Genomic DNA, 23,274 nt, shown 5'->3' with positions numbered 1-23,274 from the left:
AAATTTTATAAAGCCATTGATTTTAATGCTGGATATATATAATATATTAAAGTTTAACCAAAATATTGCAGAATCTAAGGGAGATGCCAGGAACTTTGTTAGGTTACACATGTGGCCATATGATTCACCATGGTTGTTTCCAGAAGCTGAATAGGTGAGAAGAAATCCCATACCTTATCTTTAAAAGGTACATTCTTGGATCTGCTATCCGATTACTAATTGGACTGTTTCACAGAAAAACTTGCCCATTCTGCTCCGACAAGTTCTATAACCGATTCCTCAGCATTTTCAAGATAAATTGGTACAAACATTTTCACTCTCTGTCCTCTGTGGCTTTTGTTTGTATATTTTCATTTCACACACATAGATATGCTGGCCAAGATTCATAGCAATAATTTATCATACAACTTTTCAAACGTTTAGGCCCCTGTCCATATGTTTTAGACCTATTCTTACATTTTCCAAAATTAAATTGTTGTGGCTTCTTTGTAGAACAAATGGATGACCAGATTACATGTTCCTGAAACAGTGTTTGCACAGATATATCTGTGTATATCTTAATTATAAATTAGTTACATAATTACATCATAAGCATAGTACAAATTGTTACGTAAGGTCTTTATTTATTAAGGAGTTGTAGATTCATTTTTTGGAGAGAAACTCAAGGTAATGTTTTCTCTTTTCTTTTTGCAGATTCTGATCGTTTACAGTGATTGAAGTTCCGCAATTGATCATCATTGTCCCGGTTGTACAACACCTTTCATCAATGTCTATTTACTACACATTGGGTTATCAAAATAACTATGCCTAGCTTGTGACCGATGCCACAAACGTGTCATTTCCACTCTTTTTATGGCTCTGTTTGGAAGTTAATTTGTTGGCATATATTTATTATTTACAATATTATTTATTTTATTTAGAGTTGAATTCACGCTTTATGGTAATCAATTAATCATTATTATGCTACCACTATCAATTGGATTTCTAATTTGCTATTTTAAATTATTTATGGATGCCTTTGGATTGTCGTACTTGTTTTAAGCGTTTAATTTGCCTCGTTACTCTGCTGTGACATTTGGCGTGTATTAATCAAACTTTTTAAGTCTTAAGTTGAAGAAATTCTCTGAACTTGACGTGCTGTGCTACTTGCTGTTGATGGAACAATTTAACAAACAGAAAGCCAAGGATCCCTGGACTCTGCCATCAATATTAGGGAACATATATTTATGCCACCAGAGAGAAACTATCTGCTGGATCGCTGCTTCTTAATGCTTTCATGAATGTTGCTGAAGGTAAATGAAGTTTTAAATATGTGGGCTATGTATTAGCTCTATTGCTCATCTTTTCAAAGAATTTGGAATCCTTGTCACAAAGGCAGTGGTACTTTAGGAGCAGACTCATAGGTGTAACGTGTAAGAATTAGGCCATTGCTTATCCAATGCTGCAAAGACAGTGCACTTCGCTGGTGAGATAATGAACTATGTTATTATTGATTCATATAGAATTGGAGAGTCCTATCCCCTTTGCTAGAACGTGCGTTACTTATACCTACGGCGATCCGCTTCCTAATAAGATTCTTGTGACTGTCATTGATCCTTTTACTATGGAGGAATCTATCTCTGAGGTACTAGTATCATACCAATCAAAGCCCCTATTTTGTTCAGGCTGCCGCTCCCTTCTGCTCCTCTGGCCTTTGTTGTTGGACTTGGGGGATGTTTGGATGGTTGGTGGGAATGAGAATCGGAAAAGAGAATAAAGGGCATGGAAATGGGGTACGGGAAAGGATAACCAAGGGATGTGAAAGGAATGATTCACCATCTTGACGTTCTTATTCCACGCAAAAATTTTGTTAATCCAAGCACAGTACAAGGGTACGAGGCCCTGGTTTCCGCTAACCGACCTCATTAATCATGAACCAAACGCCACCAAGAAAGCAGTCCAGGACTGGCGTAGATTTCTGCAAGATAGGAAGGTTAATATGCGGAAAGTCAATACTCTTCAAGAAATAAATTTCATGTATCGGCTGCTTCCGACAAAGAGATCATCCAGAGCCTTTTAAACCTTTTGAATGATTCTGTGCCTTCTGTCATGTATTACAAATTAATTATAACTAGATGAGAAGTCGCGCGTTGCGGCGGCCAATAAAAATTATATTAATGATTCAATATTAATATTTGTAGACTAAAATAATTTTGTGGCTGTTTATAAAAAATATATTAATGTTTCAAAATTAATATTATAAAAATCTCGATATAATACCAATACTAATATATAAAATTGTAAAATTGGACTATAATTCATGGTGAAAAAATGAAAATAATTATACACGTAATTAATAATTTAAAGCATGACGAATCTTGATTTTATTTGTTTTTTTTTTTGAAAAGTAATCATTTTCTTACATTGTCACATTTCTCCAATTTTTTTGGATTGATTGTGCACAAAAACATGTAACTTAAATCTGTCGTCTATAACTACCCTGTTAAAAGTTGCTTGAACGGAGTAAACAGATAATGCATAAATAATATTTTCTCGTACACAAAGTAAATCATATAAAAATTAACACCAACAAACATGTCCGATGAACAAAACAAATATTATAAAAGAATAACCAACAAACATACATCACTAATAGTTAATTTATTCATATCAATCATCAATATCATGTCAAGACCATATTCTTCTCCCGTGTTTGGATTTGTCCACTCCCACATAGCGGTCTATACCTTTGCTTGCAAAAACATTCACTTATCGTTGCAGAAGAATGGCAACATCGAGCTAGAAATCGAGCAAGAGAACTATGAGCCGAGAGAGGTAGAGTTGTGATATTGAGAGAAGGTTGTGTTTAGATAATCCAAAACCCTACAACCTATAGGGGTATTTATAGGTGCAAAGAGACTTGTGTGCTACTCTTTCCCATAATTAAATAATCTGAAACAAAATCAGATTAAAACTTTCAAGCTGCTATATTCCATAGATAAAACTAAAAAAGGTAGTTCTAATTTTTGATATTTTTCATCTGAAAAATCCAGAAAATTTGAAAAATAGAACAGAGCGATGAGGCAGCACCTATACGCCCCTCGCTTCTCCTTTTATATAAGTATACTAGTTGAGAAACCGCGCGTTGCGGCGGCCTATAAAAATTATATTAATGATTCAATATTAATATTTGTAGAATAAAATAATTTGGTGGCTGTCTATAAAAAGTATATTAATGTTTCAAAATTAATATTTGTAGCATAAAATAGATTTATATTATAAAAATCTTGATGTAATACCAATAATGATATATAAAATTGTAAAATTGGACTATAATTCATGGTGAAAAAATGAAAATAAATTTATACACGTAATTAACAATTTAAAGCATGACGGATCTTAATTTTATTTGCTTTTTTTTTTGAAAAGTAATCATGTTCTTACATTGTCACCTTTCTCCAATTTTTATGGATTGATTGTGCACAAAAACATCTAACTTAAATATATGAGATAGCGCATAACGGTCTATAACAACCCTTGCTTGTAAGCACCTTAATTTGTTAATACTGTATAAACAACCTTTACTTAAAAGTTGCTTGAACGGAGCAAACAATGCATGAATAATATTTTCCTGTATACAAAGTAAATTATATAAAAATTAACAACAACAAACATGTCCGATGAACAAAACAAATATTATAAAACAATAACCAACAAACATACATCACTAATAGTTAATTTATTGATATCAACCATCGATACATGTCAAGACTATATTTTTTTCCCGTGTTTGGATTTGTCGACTCCAATATAGCGGTCTATAACTATCTTTACTTGCAACAAACTTTATTTTTTTAATACTGTATAAATAGCATTCACTTATCGTTGCAGAAGAATGGCACCTGCGAGTTAGAAATCGAGTAAGAGAACTATCACCGAGGTAGGGTCGTGGTATTGAGAGAGAGGAGGTTGTGTTTAGATAATCCAAAACCCTACAATCTATAGGGGCATTTATAGGTGCACAGAGACTTGTGTGTTAAATAATCTGAAACAAAATCAGATGAAAACTTTCAAGCTACTATATTCTATAAATAATTTGTCTTTTCCATAATTAAATAATCTGAAACAAAATCAGATTAAAATTTTCAATTTACTATATTTAATAAATAATTTGAAACAAAATCAGATTCTCAAACTTGCTTCTAATATACCCGAAACTAAAAAAGGTAGTTCTAATTTTTGATATTTTTCATCCAAAAATTCGAGAAAATTAGAAAAATAGAACGGAGCGATGTGAGAGGCGCCACCAACACGCACCTCGCTTCTCCTTTATATATTTGTCTTTCCCATAATTAAATAATCTGAAACAAAATCAGATTAAAACTTTTAATTTACTATATTTAATAAATAATTTGAAACAAAATCAGATTCTCAAACTTGCTTCTAATATACCCGAAACTAAAAAAGGTAGTTCTAATTTTTGATATTTTTCATCCAAAAATTCCAGAAAATTAGAAAAATAGAACGGAGCGATGTGAGAGGCGCCACCAACACGCACCTCGCTTCTCCTTTATATAAGTATATTGATTCTCCTTTATATATTTGTCTTTCCCATAATTAAATAATCTGAAACAAAATCAGATTAAAACTTTCAATTTATTATATTTAATAAATAATTTGAAACAAAATCAGATTCTCAAACTTGCTTCTAATATACCCGAAACTAAAAAAGGTAGTTCTAATTTTTGATATTTTTCATCCAAAAAATCCAGAAAATTAGAAAAATAGAACGGAGCGATGTGAGAGGCGCCATCAACACGCACCTCGCTTCTCCTTTATATAAGTATACTAGTCGAGAAGCCACGCGTTGCGACGGCCTATAAAAATTATATAAATGATTCAATATTAATATTTGTAGAATAAAATAATTTTGTGACTGTCTATAAAAAGTATATTAATGTTTCAAATTTAATATTTGTAGGATAAAATAAATTTTATATTATAAAAATCTTGATATAATACCAATACTAATATATAAAATTGCAAAATTGGACTATAATTCATGGTGAAAAAATGAAAATAAATTTATACACGTAATTAACAATTTAAAGCACGTCGAATCTTAATTTTATTTGTGTTTTTTTTAAAGTAATCATGTTATTACATTGTCATCTTCTTCCATTTTTTTTTATTGATTGTGCACAAAAACATGTAACTTAAATCCGTGAGGTTGTAGTATTGAGAGAGAAGAACCCTACAATCTACAGGGGTATTTATAGGTGCAGAGAGACTTGTGTGCTACTCTTTCCCATAATTAAATAAACTGAAACAAAATCAGATTTTGAAACTTGCTTATAATATACCCGAAACTAAAAAAGGTAATTCTAATATTTGATATTTTTATCCAAAAATTCCAGAAAATTAGAAAAATAGAACAGAGCGATGTGGGAGGCGCCACCTACACGCCCCATGCTTCGGTATTTATAGGTGCAGAGAGACTTGTGTGCTACTCTTTCCCATAATTAAATAATCTGAAACAAAATCAGATTAAAACTTTCAAGCTGCTATATTCCATAAATAATCTAAAACAAAATCAGATTTTGAAACTTGCTTATAATATACCCGAAACTAAAAAAGGTAATTCTAATATTTGATATTTTTATCCAAAAATTCCAGAAAATTAGAAAAATAGAACAGAGCGATGTGGGAGGCGCCACCTACACGCCCCATGCTTCTCCTTTATATAAGTAAGAAAAATAGAACAGAGCGATGTGGGAGGCGCCACCTACACGCCCCATGCTTCTCCTTTATATAAGTATATTGATTGATGATTTCCCATAATTAAATAATTTTAAACAAAATCAGATTAAAACTTTCAAACTGCTATATTTCATAAATAATCTAAAACAAAATCAGATTTTGAAACTTGCTTATAATATACCCGAAACTAAAAAAGGTAATTCTAATATTTGATATTTTTATCCAAAAATTCCAGAAAATTAGAAAAATAGAACAGAGCGATGTGGGAGGCGCCACCTACACGCCCCATGCTTCTCCTTTATATAAGTATATTGATGATTGATTTGTATAGCAGATTATGCACAAGAGTTGTAAAATATTACAATCACAATTTGGATATTGAAAGTATGCTGAATTACAATTTTTATTCGCGAAATTTTGATATGTTAATTATAATTAATCCACTATAACCAAAAAATAATATTAAATTTGAATAAACACTTTATAAATCAAGTTTAAAATAAATTATACATAAATTTAGTAGATCAGCTAGTAGAATTCAAAATATTTATTCAATATATAATATATTTTATTAAAAAGATATTAAGATTACACAAATTAATTTATTAAATATTTTACTATAAACTTTGAGTTGTGTTTAAAAATATTTGATGGAGGGCTCGTAAACTCCAAAACATATTACAAAAATTACATCAGAACACTTAGTATAAATTTTAATGCAATATTTTTTTAGTTAAAATATATTCTTTCATATTACTAAAAATACTATAATTTCAAAACTCTTCCAAAAATGTATGCAGAATACAATTTTTATTTAAAGTGCTCTTTCAAAATTATGTCCATGGCAAGTATATTTTCTTTTTCCGGGAAGTCGGCTTCTATTTTTCGTATTTTAAGGCTCCTTAAAAACATAATTTGATAAACTAATTTTAATTTCTTAGAAAAAATTCTTAAAAATAAATTATTAAAAAATATTACTGTTGTTTTAGCGTTTTACCAGCGTTTTACCGACCACGACAGGTAAATACGACATGTTCTAGTAAATCACTGTTGTTTATTATCCTACATTCTATTCAAGCAATATGTCTGAACAAATTTAGATTAATATCATCATGCCTTAATTGAGTAAACATTACCTAACCAAAATTGAATACCACAAAAAAAAAAAACCTGCAGCAACTAATCTTCTTCTTTTTATATTTATATAAAGGAGGTTCCTCTCGCTGACGTGGCAGGTCCCTGCAGCCTTCTTTCAAATTCTGTGATTTTCTGGATTTTTCCTATTTAATCCTCTCACGCGATTTTCTGGATTTTTCCTATTTAATAATCACAATTTTTTAAAGTAGCATATTTTTTTAAGGCTAGCTGAAGGGTTACTGGGTTCATGCCTTTTTGGTGTCTTGTATATCAAACGCCTTGATAAACCCCGCAGCATCGAAAACCCCTTCACCCAATTCGGCTCAATCTCTCTCAAACTTCAAAGATGCAATCGCAGGCCTACAGCAAAGCGTCCGAGACAGAGAGATAGAGGAGATGATTGTATATTGGGTCGCAACATTGATTTGGATATACTGATGATCTTGGGTAGTTTTTTTTTTTTTTTTAATTTTTTCCTCTCTTTTTGTTTCTCAGGCTTTATTTAAGCGTTTGTTTTCAAGCGCTCTCCTGATTCTCACAATCATACCACACATCTTGTATTCTGTAAGTAATTCCCTGACTTAATGCGTTGTGGCGGGACCTTCATTCCTCCAGAATTATGTTATTTTCTATGCATTTGCTCATTAGCCTCCAGTTGTTCTTGGCGTACAGTGGAGCATTGTAGTGTACTGTTGCGAAACACCTTGACATCTTGTATGGATTTTTCCTGTTATCAGTCTTTTGGGTTAGGTGTTTATTAATTTAGTGATTTTTACTATTTAGAAATTTACTTATATGAGGCATCAATGTGATTTTCTGCATTTGAGTTAGATATTGTAAAAAAAATCTGAAAGCTTACAAAATTTTGTCAATGCTTTTTTTTATTGTGATTCAGTGTGCTGGCGGTTCATATGGAGCTGGCAATGCTATGCAAGATGAAAATTAAGTAAGATCACCTTCCTCTTTATCCTATTGCAATATGATATCTATAAGTTCTTATGCAGCAACTATTTGTCTTGCTGATGACAGGGATCATCATAAGCATGTCCTGGAATATCGAAAATCTGTACTCCAAAAAAGAAGAGGCGATGGCTTGCATTAATCAGGTTTTATTCTTGCAATTTTTTTTTGGCCTCCCACTTCCTTCATGTATATTTCACTGTTATTGTAAAAAGGGTCATATGTTCTGGTCCATTTCTGCAAGTGTCATAGAGACAAGTCTATAATGTAGTTATTTGCAAACTTCTGGCCTCCTGAACTCGAAATTGAAATTTTATTTGGCCTATGGTTTTTTGAGGAGATGGCAGATGGGAATGGCCTCAAGCTCTGCTGTTCATGATTCCTCAATTGCAGGGCATTGAGCCTCAGTTCTCTTAATTACTACCGTTTGAGCATGAATTCTGCTAACTGTGTGTATTAAGTGTTTTCGCTCCTCAGGATCTCTTGTCTATTTTCTCTGAAATTCTTGAAATTTTGGAATTCCTGGCAAAAATCGAAAGGTCTCCTATTAATTATTAATTTTGCTACTTCAGTTAAGTAATTTGTAAAGGCTGAAACTGAGAGTTTTTAACTTCAAGTTCACATCTCAAAACTAACATCAACAAAAGTTGCTCGTCATGGCAGCCAGATCTTTTTCGAATACAAACAACAATTATCATCCTAAAAGCTGTGATTTCGCTTCCGATATTTCTCCTGCAATGATTACTTTGATCAAGTAATTTCAACGGCGTTCACTGGTTTCCACTCCTCCGATCCTGTCAGTGCCATTCTTACGAGGTTAGACTCTGGCCCCTCATTCTTTGGGTCAATTATGTTTATTATTTTTAGGGTTTTGATCATTTTGTGCATTGAAAAGAGAAGAAGAAATAAGGGCTTATCTACTGCTATAGTTAACATTAGCAACTGATCCATATTATTCTTCAAAGTTATCTGAGAATCAACATCTTTTTTCATGCTTAAATGTGTTGCAGATGTGGTAATGTAGCCGCCATTCTTCAGCTCGATGAGAATCTTAATAAGAAATTACGTGTTTTTGAAGCAGCACCACAGGTTTGTGAAAGAACATTAAGGGTTGTTCTACTGTTTTATGTGTTCTGCTGTTTCATTTCTAGCTAGCATATCTTGTGTCAGTTTGATAAGCAATGTCATAGCCATGCCATATAGTACTATAACTGCTGTCTGAGAAAGAGTATGTGCGATTTCTTCAGGTATTAGTGGCTGGTGATGATTTAAAACTTTAGCTTGTATCATGGCATGATGACGTCCCTGGTGTATTATATATTATGCAAATTTCAACCATTAAGTAATGAGAAGCAAAATTATGAAGCTGCATTTTCACTGTTGTTATTGCTGTTTAGTATTTCAGTGTATTTGAAGTCCTGCAGGTTCTTGAATGCACATATTTTATTTTGACATGCATCATTTAAAAATCATAGTTCAGAAAGTTGCTTTTGTTCCTTTTGGTGGCCTCCCTCGATGACATTGTAGGACTTGATTAACTAGAATTTTATATTTCTGAAATCTCCAATTGATGAATTATATATTTCTAATGAATAAGAAAACATATAAAGCTTGTGTTAAGTGGTGGTATGATTATATGGCAGTGAATTGAAATGCAGGAATCAAGAGGAGCTCCTGCCAGAAAAGCCACCACCTGATTATTTTATATGAGAATAATTTGTTGAAGTGATGCCAATTCTCGGCTTAATGACTCTACATCCAAATATGACAGTGATACTTGAGGATTTAAGGAGGGTCTTCACACGGATGACATGGAGCCTCTCAACTCTCTTATTTTATTTTTCCTGAATTCTCAGGAGCTCTCATCTATTTTCTCTCAAATTCTAGAATCTCTGTACTCCTATTTGTTAATTTTGAGATTTCCGCTACAGAAATCGAAAGGTCTCACTATTTCACTATTGAGATTGCTGCTTTGGTTACATATTAGCTTCTAACTTCGGGTTCTTGAGGCAAAGATGCAATCGCAGACCTGCAGCAAAGCGCCCGAGACAGAGAGAGAGAGAGGAGATGATTGTATGTTGGGTCGCCACATTGATTTGGATATACTGATAATCTCGGGTATTTTTTTTTTTTGATTTTTCCCTCTTTTTTTGTTTCTCAGCCTTTATTTAATTGCGTTGCGTTTGTTTTTAAACACTCTCCTCAGTCACCCAATCATACCACACATCTTGTATTCTGCAATTCCCTGACTTAATGTGTTGTGGCTGGACCTTCATTTCTCCAAAATTATGTTATTTTCTATGCATTTGCTCATTAGCCTCCAGTTGCTCTTGGCGTGCAGTTGAGCATTGTAGTGTACTGTTGCAAAGTAGCTTGATATTTGTATGGATTTTTTCCTGTTATTAGTTTTTTGAGTTGGGTGTTTATTAATTTGGTGATTATTTGATGGTTTTTTCTGATTTTTGAGTTTCTTGGTGTCTCTGTTGATGCAATTGTCTATATTACAATATGACAGTGACTTTGCAAACTCGATGCCTCGGGTCTCTTTTCCAGTCATTATAAAATTTATTAGGAACATGTGCCGTTGTTTATTGCTGATTTATATGGTTGTTCAATCAATTCCCTTCCCCCCTTTCCCCTTGATGCAGGTGTGGATATGGTTTTTGTTACAATTGTGCACCTCCTTTGATAAGCCACCGATGTCCTCAATGTAACTAGGCAATGAACACAGGGAGCCAAGTCGTAGGTACGTCTGATGAGCTAATGACTTTAGTACCAACTATTTAGAAATTTACTTTCACTTATATGAAGCATCAATGTGAGCCTCTGCATCTGAGTTAGATTTTATGCAATGTATGATCTGTTGCGGGTGTTCAATGTATTCTAATATCTATGTAAGTAGATAAAGTGAAAGTTGTGTCGAGATCTATACCGTTTCCTTATATATTAAATATTGATATGTTGAGTTGGATATAGTCTTCTTAATTTCATCTTTTTTGATCCGAGTTTTTGATAACCGATATAAATGATGACTGTAACGCGAAGGCAGATAGAGAAATTGATGATGGGAAAAAACAGAGGTTAACCTTACGCATTGCTTAAACTTTTTGTTAGAGCGTGATGCTTGAGTTATGCATCAGTGGCAATGATTCCATCTGCAGAGGAGATCGAAGAGTTCTTCTCTCTAGCAAAAAGGCAGGAGCAGAAATGATTTGCAGAGAAGTAAGATTTGATATTTCACTTGTGCATGAATAATCCTAAAGTCTAGCCAATGTCACAAATTTAAGATACTAATGACTCTGTTGGATGTCGGTTTGATTTTATTTTTGTTTTATCATGTATAATTTTGACATTGTGAAGGATGTGCAACTCGAAGGAAGGTACCTCTGGGTTTGTTTAAAGCCATGATAAAGTACTACTAGCATTTCTGAGTAATAAATTTCTACAGTAAGTGTTTGAACAATACCGACAAATCCCTCATTTCTCAGTCGATTAAGTAGCGCAGAAGTAGGAACTTCATTGCAGTAACAATTTTTGTGTGAACTGAATTGAGGTTATTATTTGCCGGTACATTCTGCATATGCAAATGGCTCGAAGAGTTGCACGTGACGTTCATCTGTGTCGTCTACTTTTCTGTTTTCGCTCTTTCTGGCTTGCACTGGTTGCAAAGATTTTGGTGTCTCTTTTAATGAGAAAGTTCACTTTGTTTTATCACGTTTGGTTGCATTTTTCTTCATAAATTTGTCAGGCTGTTTGCTTTTTGTGGCTCTTACTTTCTTATATAATCATATATGTTGTTTGAGTATGTGCAGGGGGGTCTCGTGTTTAGTATAGAACAATATTAGCCTAAAGCTTGACGTGTTATTAAGATTTAGTTCCGAGTATCAAAAACTCGGCAATCAAGAATGTGATGAGGCAAATAAATATAACCCAGCGAAGAAAGAAAACCAAAGTATTGATCAGTTAATATTAGGAATTTTCCGATTTATTTTGCTAAACTTTTAGTGTGAATTACATGTTTCAGTGGCATCAAGGCTTTAGAAGAGCAATATGGAGTAGATAGTATTGCACTTCAGAGGAGTCAACATTAAACGTGAAGTTTACTTCACAGCAAGCACCACGTCAATTGCAGGAGAAAAAGAGCGGATCTGGTTCATTTTTTATGGCAGAGGTGCTGCTGGTTAGGGGAATTCTTGCATGGCTGACTGGAATCATTCTTTTAATTTCCACTCTCTTGGGGACTTGGCAAGACAATTCATTTTGTTCTGTGCGTTGGTATTCCCTCGAGTCCATTGCTATCAAGAGAATCTATTTTCAGCACTATTCTGTAAATCATCATCGTAGTTTTCTATGTAGCATAGTTGGACGGGGCTTCTGCAGATACATATATGGTACACGAAGATTATTTTGTTAGTATTGTAATGTGAAGTTGTTAACCTGTAAAAGTAGTACCAAATAATGTGTTCAAGGTTACTTCTATACTTTTTCTCATATAATTTTTCAAATGATTACCTCTCAAAAGAAAAAACGACATGTTTAAAATGTTAGATATTTTTTGGCGAATGTGAATATGAGACCCATAATGTTAACTAAATTATATCTTAAAAATATATACCATAAGCTTTTCAATCGCGCGGAGCGCGTTTTCCTCCCTAGTTAAGGTATAAAGTAATACCTGTACAACAACTGCAGCAACCTGCAGTGGTGCACCCATGCCTGGACCTTTGGTGTAACAAAGACAATCAATTTCACTAGGAGTTACTAGGGTTCGACTAGGATATATCTCATTCACAGCTGACATTTCATTTGGGACTCGACTAAGGTTACTCGTCTTAGAACACTGTACTACTTGATTGGAGATTCAACACTTGGCCTGCCAATTCACAAGTGAAAACCGTCTCACAGATGTGTGTGTCATTGGGAGCGAGCAACTTGATTGGAGATGGTTCGTATGCACTTCACTACTTGCAATCTTGATTCTGAAATACACTTACTCCCCAAATTATAAACCCAAGAAGCCCTTCAATATGACCAAGTTTTTTGGTAATCTGCCTAGAATCTATGCTTTCTGTACAAGCGTCTTCGCTCTCCAGGTAAGATTGATAAAATTACAAAGTCTTTGCAACCCGTTTTTCATCATGTCTTAATGTATTGTTCTACATATATTTATAGGTCTGCCGACCTGTACTCACTATGATAAATGGGAGAGCAACAAAATTTGACAACTTGAAAGTGTTGGGGTTGTGCCCGCTTGGATCCTATAATTTGTGTCAGATTTCAAATGCGATTTACTTAATTAGATGTTTCCCCAACTTGCGAAGAATTGTGGCAGTACTGGTGAGAACTAAAACATACATGTCCGAAGCAATGTAATTATAACAAAGTGTAAACTGGCTTGAGTTTTAAGTTTTAACATGAGCCTCTCCATTTATTTGTTATTGTTTGTAGGTCGATGATAAGAGGACAAATCCACCATATTTAGCAAAGCAATTTGGACTCTGTAGATTTGAAAGACACATCACTATGCCAACTTCACATGGTCGATGTATTGGGTGTCACGGCTTCCAACTATGTCTTCCACTTGGTGAAGCTATTGCTTGCATCTGCTCTGTCGCTTAAAGTGATGTCACTACACTGCAGCGGGGAAGTTACTGATCCTGGTGAAAGGATGAAGATTAAACAAGAATTGCAACGTTTTCCTAAATGTTCGTCAGGGGCACAAATTTTATTGCTTGGATTCGGGAGCAAGTGAAACTCATTGTCTTTCATTCTATTTATCCCCAGAAAACTTGTATTAGCTTTAAGTATTTTACACATTTTGATCAATGGCGATAATAAATCAGAGATATCCGATCATAATTATTTTGCTTGAAATTGAGAATTTCGACACTAGCTAGGTTTGTTATACTTGTACAAAATGAGCTTCAGATATCTTTAGCAGCAGCAACAAGTCCTGGTGAAGCAGCAGCGGCAACAACAGCAGCAACTGCACATCGCAAACAAGCTGCGTTGATCAAAGAAGCGCGGAAATTAGACCAAAACTGAGTTCTAAATAACACGAAATCATCCTGCATGCAGATAAAATGAGATGAGAATATGAGATCATACCTAGCATAGAGGCCACCACTTTTCGGCTCAGGGTGCTGAGGTCTCTGGACCTGATACTCCATCTTTTGATTCACCTGAGCTTATGGGTTAAGGTGGTTGGAGTGTGATTTTTTTAAGACATTGACTATATTTTTTATTTTTGATATTTCTAACTCCTTTTTTTAACTATCTCTCTTACAGAACAAGTAGTTTCTTTCCGATCCTTGTTACAGGCACTTTTAATGTAGTAAATTTAGAATTTTTTTAAATGAAAACTTATTCCTTTTTGAAGGGTTTATTGGATTGGGATTTTAAAACATTTTTTTGCATTCATGAAATCCAGGAGTATTCGATTGGGATTGTTTGAAATCCATTAAAATTTTGAGGTATTCAATTGGGATTTTAAATTATGCTACAAAATCTGGTGTTATTCAATTGGGATTTTAAATTATGCTTCAAAATCCGATGGTATTCAATGATTGTTTAAAATCCATTAAAATCTGATGGTATTCAAATGCTGATGGATTTTTTTGCATTTCATAAAATGATGGATTTTGTGGCATTCTTCCGTGTATTTTAAGTTTTTTGAAATCCCATCAAAATTAATGAGATTTTGAAGCATTGTGCTTGAATCCTATCAACTCTGCAACATTTTATCAATAATCCACGCAAAATCAAAATCACATACAATCCATTAAAATCTATAGACTAAAACAATCCATTAAAATCCCAATCGAATACATCGTGTAAGTTTTACCTCATTTGATCGCTGATATTACCGTTACATACATCTTATGGAATGGGAGATTTATTTATATTTGAGTTCTTATTGCCTGATATGCATCGTACTTTGGAATTCCATGATCTTGAATATCCAAAAAAAACTTTAGCTCGTGTTGGTTCCTATTAACATAATATGAAATGATTTCTACGTTTAGATATAAACCCTAAGTGTATAAAAAATTATTTCAAAAAAAAAAAACTCATTATTCTTATATGGATAAAATAAAATGGTTTTCAAAGTATATTCTTTGTTTAGATGGAAACAAACTAAAATAGTTTTCGGAATAGATGCTCAGTAAAACTAATTTGAGTTATAATATATAAACTCCAAATAAATTTTTTACCATCGCGCCAGTTGTGGTATTATATTTATGGATCAGAATGTGTCTTGGATCATTTACGAGACATGGAGGAATTTGGAAAAATATTAAATATTGCACAATATCACAAAATCAATCATTTTATTAAGTCCTTAACATGTCATAAGCATTTAAATATCATTATATTCTAATGAATTTTAACTTAATCCAATTATATGCTATTAAACTTTAAAGTATAACTAGAGAATTTTGTACATGAAGAAAAAAACAGCAATTCTGAAAAACATGCGAAAATTGACTAAAAACTGATTTGTTATGTAAATTTACTTCAGAAGGTTCCTAAAAGACATACTTTGCTATGATTATTCAGTGCTATGTCCAAAGTCCTTTTGTCCCATCTAAAATCAATATACTTATATAAAGGAGAAGCGAGTGGCGTGTAGGTGGCGCCTCTCAGATAGCTCCGTTCTATTTTTCTAATTTTCCGGAATTTTTGGGTGAAAGATATAAAAAAAGCCTCTCAGATAGCTCCGTTCTATAATTTTCCGGAAGGAGAAGCGAGTGGCGTGTAGGTGGCGCCTCTCAGATAGCTCCGTTCTATTTTTCTAATTTTCCGGAATTTTTGGGTGAAAGATATAAAAAAAGCCTCTAGCCTCTCAGATAGCTCCGTTCTATAATTTTCCGGAATTTTTGGGTGAAAGATATAAAAAAAGCCTCTCAGATAGCTCCGTTCTATATTTCTAATTTTCCGGAATTTTTGGGTGAAAGATATAAAAAAAAAATTGTTTCAGATTCATTGATATGGTATATATCTTGGTATAAATTAATCTGATTCTGTTTCAGATTATTTATGGAATATAATAAATTGAAAGTATTAGTCTGATTTTATTTCAGATTATTTATGGAATATAGGAGCTTGCAAGTTTTTTAATCTGATTCTATTTCAGATTATTTAATTATGGAAAAGAGTAGCGCACAAGTTTCTCGGCACCTATAAATACCCTTATAGGTTGTAGGGTTTTGGATCATCTAAACACAACCTACACTGTCTCTCAATATCACAGTTAAGGGTGTGCATTCGGTTCGGTTAATCGAAAACCGAACCGAATAACGAAAATAATTTCGGTTCGGTTAATCGAAATTTATATTTCGGTTCGGTTTTCGGTAGCCAAATTTTCATTTTTCGGTTATCCGATTTTTTAACCGCGGTTTCATAGAATTTCAGTTTCGGTTGACCGAAATAAATTTCGGTTTCGGTTAACCGAATGCACACCCCTAATTACAATGATATATGTTTGTTGGTGATTCTTTTATAATATTTGTTTTGGTCGTCAGACGTATTTGTTGTTGTTTGCAAGCTTACTGACTGTTTTATTGATGTCATCAGTCAGTATAGTCGTATGCTTTTTAAATGCAGGTAGTGGTGTATGTGTCTAAGAAGTAGTGTTTGGAAAAGTTAATGACAATGTTAGTCAAGAACATAATTACTTTTCAAAAAGAAAAACACAATTAAAATTAAGATTCGTAGTGCTTTAAATCGTTATTACATGTAGAAACTTATTATCATTTTTTCACATATGAATTATAGTCCAATTTTGCAATTTTAAAAATTAATATTAGTATTGCATCGAGATGTTTATAATATAAAATTTATTTTATTTTATAAATATTAATTTTGAATCATTAATATAATTTTTATAAGTCGCTGCAAATTGATTTTATTCTATAAATATTAATTTTGAATCATTAATGTAATTTTTATAGGCCGCCGCAACGCGCGGATTCTCAACTAGTTATATTATACAGAAATACAAAAGACGATTACATGTGAGAATTGTATTTCTGTGCTGAACGAATTATTTCCACAACGTATAGTATAACCGACATAAGAGCCAAGCATCTCTCTGTCGCATGCAATATGGGTTAATTTAAACTTTTCATAACATAATTAAATATCATAAAATTTAAATTTTTAAACTTTAAAGTATAATTTAAAATCCAATTAAATATTATATAATTTTCATAACATAATTAATATCCTAATTGAATATCTACAGATTTTGATACATTTTTTATAATTCGCTTTGAACACAACCAATTTCCATGAATGGAAAAAAGCATGATACGCTTTTTAAAGTAGGTAAATTAAACGAATATATATGATAAAGATGTGGGCAATCTCACCAATGAATATGATTTGTTTATATACTTTAATAATTTTCATAAATATGGTATATATAATTACCATCTTGGAGTTTAATGATACGTTTTTTAAAATAGGTAAATCAAATGAATGGATATGGTAAGGTGAATATTATCAGTTTATCTACTTTACAAAATTCCATAAATATGATATAATTACCATCTTGAGCTTATCACATGTTTTTAATGCTTAAAAATCCTCAAGTCCACTGTGACAAAAAAGAAGATAATAAAAAATCCTCCAAGTCTAACTATTCTCTTGATGCATGTCACGGAGCTGAACAAACTCACCACAACCAGGTACTTGTTATTTTTGATTCATTCCTCCATTGTTATACCATTGTTATTTCAAGAATGTGTGATTTTATGTATTTCATGATTACATATACACATGTATGCATCTACGTATGATTTTTTTTTTTTTTTGAAAAACAATGCATCTACATATACTTGAACAAGTTATTATTATTATGTTTATAACAGTCATCTGCTTCTACATATTCTAAACAAGATTGGAATCATCTTTAATTGAAACCAAAAATTTATGGTCCTGAATTTTACACGATCTTGACTTCTTGAAACAATGTTATATTTTTCTTATGTAATATCAGTTGAGTTTTCTCTGTAGCAAAGCCTGTAAACTTCAACTGGTCGGAATCATCCTAAAATGTCACAACTTGGTGATAGAGACATGATGAAGAAGTTGCCCCTGGACTTAATATTTTGTATCCTAGTTCGTTTGTCAGTCTACGATAGAGCAAGAACTAGCGCTGTGTCAAGAGAATGGAGGCAGCTCTGGCGAATGAGCTTCCATCTACGTCTAGATAAGTCACTTTTCTCACAGCTGACTTGTAATAAAGACAAAGACGCGCACCAATCTGTTATTGTCAGAGCTCTTGAAATGATCTTTTTAAGTCGAATTGGCCTAATACAGAGTATTTCGTTCTACATTCCTCCAAATCTTGATCAGTGCCCTGTGGCTCGGTGGAAAGACCACATTTTTAATCCGAGGATAAGATGGTTAGGGCTTTGTAACCTTCGAAACAAAGCCTATGAGATCCCCTCGTGTTTCTTTGATTGTGTGGGCTTGACCAGCTTGCAGCTCCATACATGGATATTGAATTCCCCATATAAATCTACAAGATTTGCTAATCTAGTACGGGTTCGACTAGGATATGTCAAATTCACAGCTGACATTTCATTTGGGACTCGACTAAGGTCACTCGTCTTAGAACACTGTACTGGAATTCAACACTTGGCCTGCCAATTCACAAGTGAAAACCGTCTTATAGATGTGCGTGTCACTGGGAGTGAGCAACTTGATTGGAGATGGTTCGAATGCACTTCACTACTTGAAATCTTGATTCTGAAATACAGTTACTCCCCAAATTATAAACCCAAGAAGCCCTTCAATATGACCAAGTTTATTGGTAATCTGCCAAGAATCTATGCTTTCTGTACAAACGGCTTCGCTCTCCAGGTAAGATTGATAAAATTACAAAGTCTTTGCAACCCGTTTTTCATCATGTCTTAATGTATTGTTCTACATATATTTATAGGTCTGCCGACCTGTACTCACTATGATAAATGGGAGAGCAACAAAATTTGACAACTTGAAAGAGTTGGGGTTGTGCCCGCTTGGATCCTATAATTTGTGTCAGATTTCAAATGCGATTTACTTAATTAGATGTTTCCCCAGCTTGCGAAGATTTTTGGCAATACTGGTGAGAACCAAAACATACATGTCCGAAGCAATGTAATTATAACAAAGTGTAAACTGGCTTGAGTTTTAAGTTTTAACATGAGCCTCTTCATTAATTTGTTATTGTTTGTAGGTCGATGATAAGAGGGCAAATCCACCAGATTTAGCAAGCAATTTGGACTCTGTAGATTTGAAAGACACATCACTATGCCAACTTCACACGGTCGATGTATTGGGTGTCACGGCTTCCAACTATGTCTTCCACTTGGTGAAGCTATTGCTTGCATCTGCTCCGTCGCTTAAAGTGATGTCACTACACTGCAGCGGGGAAGTTACTGATCCTGGTGAAAGGATGAAGATTAAACAAGAATTGCAACGTTTTCCTAAATGTTCGTCGGGGGCACAAATTTTATTGCTTGGATTCGGGAGCAAGTGAAACTCATTGTCTTTCATTCTATTTATCCCCAGAAAACTTGTATTAGCTTTAAGTATTTTACACATTTTGATCAATGGCGATAATAAATCAGAGATACCCGATCATAATTATTTTGCTTGAAATTCAGAATTTTGACACTAGATGTTTTTTTTTGTCAGGAGAATTTTGACACTAGGTTTCAATTACACTAATTTCACTAATTTATCAATTACACTCTGAAATTCTGATTTGGATAAATATCTCTGATTTGGAACCATTTTGAGGTCCTTGAAACATAGAACTGCTTTCAATTGACATAAAAATGCAAGATAAGCACAACTCGGCTACAGAGTTCAAGTAGCTTTTTGTAACCATAATGTTGGACACTGCACTTACTGATCTAAGCTTGCATGCCAAGACATTTCATAGATATGAGATCTGTTGTTCTTGTCGTTTTCTTTTCAACATCTAACAAAATTAAGATATGTTCTATCAGCTGATTTTTTAAAAAATATTGTGAAAACTGATGTCAAGCAGCCATGCACAAATCAATGATGAATCTTGAAAAAATTTAGAATCTCAACTGAATAGAAATCAACAAAACAAAGTAGCTTTAATATATATACACAAAAGTAAGATATAATTAGTTTCAATCCATATTAAGTCATATACCTCAAAAGTTTTCAAGGTAAGGCCACAAGTTTTTCTACAAGTTTTCAACAGTTAAGGGGCTCAGTATACACACATCAGTGGGAGTATTTGTTTGGCTGCTATGTTCTGGTCAATCTGGATAGCTCGTAATGAGTTAGTTTTCAAGGACTTTAGAGTATCAGTCAAAGGTCTAGAGTTGGCAATCAAATATAGGGCTTTTCTATGGGCTCAAGCAGCGAAATTAATCTCTCAAGGGTTTATCAGCCACTGGGCTTTATCTCCATCCCGATCAGTCCAAATCCATACGCGAAAATATTTGCATCACTGGCTTGCCAACTGGTTGTCTATTTATCAATATTTAGGCTTTATTGATGGCTCTTTTAATATGAATGCTGCTGGTCAGATAGTTGCTGGTGTGGGAGGTGTTATCATAAATCAACAGAGAGCGTGCAAGTTAGTTTTTTCAGGGCCTGTGGATGTCAAGTCTAATTATGAAGCAGAAGCAAAAGCCTTAATGATCATGATGAGCCATTTGCAATTTATTTGCCTGGGTATTCGCTCATGTATTATATTTTCTGACTCAGCTGCTTTGGTGAACAATTTTCTGAAATATAGAAGTGGTATTTTCTGGGATGCCAATTTTCAAGAGCTCCTCAATAATAATTTCGTCCACAAAGTTACTCTTCTTTATATTCCTAGGCATTTAAATGACATTGCAGATCACTTCTCAAAGGAGGGAGCTAAAAGGAGGAAAATGATAGCTGCATGGTGTGGGCATTAATGTTCGGTGCAAAGAAAGATCAAGGGTGGTCAATAAGACCAGTCAGAGTTAAGTTCTTACCTGCACAATAAATGTTGACTTGCTCAGTTTATTCACAGCATCAAATCTCAATTCATCATGAGATAGCTGCTGTTTTAATAGATATAAGGCCAGGTCAATGGACTCTCTCTTGGTCAAGCAGCCGTGCCAGGAAATGGAAAAATGCAGAGAATGGCATGCAGCATGACATGCAGAATGGTGTTCCTAGGTCTAGTCTTAGTAGTTCTGTTCAGGTTCTGGCATTTAGGTTTATGTAGTTAGGTTTTCAGCTTCCCTGTAATGTTCCCTCCTTTCTCTTGTTGGAGATTGGATGTTAATAAAAATTCTGCTTTTCAAAAAAAAAAAAAATAATATACTATAAAGTGCACATTAATCTGTATATTTTCACGTAGAAATATAACCAAATTATCAAAGAGCAGAAATATGATTTTCAACATTTTAATGAAGTAAAACTAGAGGTGGCAATATGGTTACAAAACCATTAAACCAATCCAATCCAAACCAAAATTGTGGATTTGGATCCATATAAAATCACAAATATAAAAATGGATTTGGTTTGGTTTATAGTATCATATTTCTCACAAAATATGGGTCTAACCACATTTCTTGGGGAAAAGAAAGAGCCTATGTTAATATGTCATTAAAATCCATTAAAGTAACTGCAGTTTTATAAGAAAATCACGCTGAAAAGTGAAGATAAATGCCAATTATATAATGATGGGGCTGCGTTATATTTGGTGTAAGAAATAATAATAACGAGAGAGATTGTAGAATATATATATTCACACTACGCAGTACACACTGTGCTTTAGCGGATGCGGTTATTCCTCATTCTTCGATCTGTGGGGGCCTCTCTCCTCATCCCAATCTACTGCAACCAACAATCTACTGTTTATTCATAACCCAGTAGCAGTTTTCTTTGGTCCATTTTGTGTTTCTTTTGTTTGTTGAGTTTAGCAGAGCGGCTTTTTAAAACCGGTTTATCCATAATTCAAAGTAAAACTATAACCATATTTATTAAAATATGGTTTGAAAATAGTTTTGGTTCACTTATCTAAACCAACTCCATTTTAAGAGAACCAAAACCAAACCAATCATATATTTTGCCACTTCTAAGTAAAACACACGAGATTTAACTATTTTGATGATGTGAATAAAACAACTTCACATAACCACAAATATCTTACAAATATCTTACAATAATAAAGATGACAGTACTGAAATTTGAAATATAAGCTGAATACATTAGCCAAATTATCTAGCCACGATTATTTTCTTATTTATAACAGATTCATTAGCCAAATTGTCTAGCCACGATTATTTTCATATGCCTGCCAAATCATATAGGCTGCCACGGCTTTGTAGGGAGACCACTGCTCATCGTCTCGGGTAGCCTCTATGGTAGGAAGTTCGTTCAGTCCACGAAATTCTTCAAGTGCCTGTCTGTATTGACGCATTTGCCAAGGAATAAAATTCAGACGACGGAGGCCAAAAAGCATCATAAAAAAGGCATTTCTAGGTGACGATCTTGGCACGGATGCTAATCTATTCAGTAAGCTTGTGTCATCGAAACTCAAGCAGATATCATCAGAAAGTTGATCTCCCTCATCATACATTTTTGCGAAGTTATGAATTGCATGGTTCTTTTTTATGCCGAAATTTTCCAAGACGGGTGAAGGGAACTGATTGCGGTGTTACCCCTCCTAATTGGTTGTTTAGGCAGTATTCCTCTAATCGCCCATACGTTAACGAAGGTTGCACAAATGAACTACTTGAAATATATAGCAAGCACGAAAGCAACCTTTGAAATATTGACCGACCATGAATGTTGATAGTCGGCATCTCGCTCGATAGTGGAACTGAATCCATATTATACATCTTGAGAATTTCAGCTGCAATTTGTATATCATCTCTCGCATCTACATCTTGTGTACCATAGGTAATGTTATTAGTTAGAAAGGAAAGGTGGATCTTATAAGTGACACCATGTGTGAGACCATGTGTCTCTAATAATAATATTACCCAGAAATACAGTACCTGGCTGAAAGTTCTGCACATTAGCCATTTCATCAGTTAACCACGGAGCCGCCGTAAAATTTTCCAGAGGAGATGAATGAGATTGTTGCCCTTCAAAATTTAAATTTGACATATAAGAACATTAGTTACACAAACTACTTACATGTAAGACTAAATGATTAATTTTGTGTCATTGTATATTTAAAAGGATTTAATCTTGATAGTGTGGCATCAGAGAACCCAGAGAAGATGAATGATATTGTTGCCCTTCAAAATTTAAATGTATTCTTACCCAGATTTGCACTGGATGAAGCCTGCAGCTGATAGTGTGGCATTAAGTATTGGTGTTCCTCTTGTGGGCCTTGCACCCACGGATGAAAAGAAACTGAAATTGATAAATATTATTGCAAAAAGTAAAATATATGACATGTATATTCATAAG

General features: G+C 33.6%; 1 protein-coding gene and 2 long non-coding RNA genes across 17 annotated transcripts; all 3 read left to right on the top strand.

Annotated features, from left to right (window-relative positions):
• The first annotated feature begins 11 nt into the window (after nt 1-11).
• LOC108195738 (uncharacterized) lies at nt 12-2,046 on the top strand. Its single transcript, XR_001801590.2, has 3 exons — nt 12-154; nt 236-301; nt 694-2,046. It is a non-coding gene; the product is annotated as an uncharacterized LOC108195738 (long non-coding RNA).
• Nucleotides 2,047-6,986: 4,940 nt separating this feature from the next.
• LOC108193764 (uncharacterized) lies at nt 6,987-12,315 on the top strand. 15 transcript variants are annotated; one of them, XR_010285984.1, is made up of 7 exons: nt 6,987-7,278; nt 7,372-7,440; nt 7,525-7,822; nt 7,906-8,652; nt 8,847-8,925; nt 9,495-9,954; nt 10,485-12,315. It is a non-coding gene; the product is annotated as an uncharacterized LOC108193764 (long non-coding RNA). The 15 variants fall into 15 exon arrangements; XR_010285975.1 differs by having other exon boundaries at nt 6,987-7,440; nt 7,525-7,590; nt 7,772-7,822; nt 10,485-11,942; XR_010285981.1 differs by having other exon boundaries at nt 7,372-7,822.
• Nucleotides 12,316-17,873: 5,558 nt separating this feature from the next.
• LOC108195075 (uncharacterized) lies at nt 17,874-19,421 on the top strand. Its single transcript, XM_064082150.1, has 3 exons — nt 17,874-18,708; nt 18,788-18,952; nt 19,064-19,421. The coding sequence occupies exons 1-3, from the start codon at nt 17,896-17,898 to the stop codon at nt 19,364-19,366; spliced, it is 1,281 nt and encodes a 426-aa protein (XP_063938220.1). The 5' UTR covers nt 17,874-17,895; the 3' UTR covers nt 19,367-19,421.
• The last annotated feature ends 3,853 nt before the right edge of the window (nt 19,422-23,274 follow it).

Source organism: Daucus carota, chromosome 7 (genome assembly GCF_001625215.2).
Source record: "Daucus carota subsp. sativus chromosome 7, DH1 v3.0, whole genome shotgun sequence".
NCBI classification, from domain to species: Eukaryota; Viridiplantae; Streptophyta; class Magnoliopsida; order Apiales; family Apiaceae; genus Daucus; species Daucus carota.
The sequence above is the reverse complement of the archived record's forward strand: the minus strand, read 5'-3'. Positions and strand labels throughout refer to the sequence as shown.

Coding starts and splice junctions, on each gene's coding strand:
- LOC108195075 (XM_064082150.1), top strand. CDS start 17,896: ATGTCACAACTTGGTGATAGAGACATGATGAAGAAGTTGCCCCTGGAC. Junction 18,709..18,787: donor CAAACGGCTTCGCTCTCCAG/GTAAGATTGATA, acceptor ATATATTTATAG/GTCTGCCGACCTGTACTCAC. Junction 18,953..19,063: donor GAAGATTTTTGGCAATACTG/GTGAGAACCAAA, acceptor TATTGTTTGTAG/GTCGATGATAAGAGGGCAAA.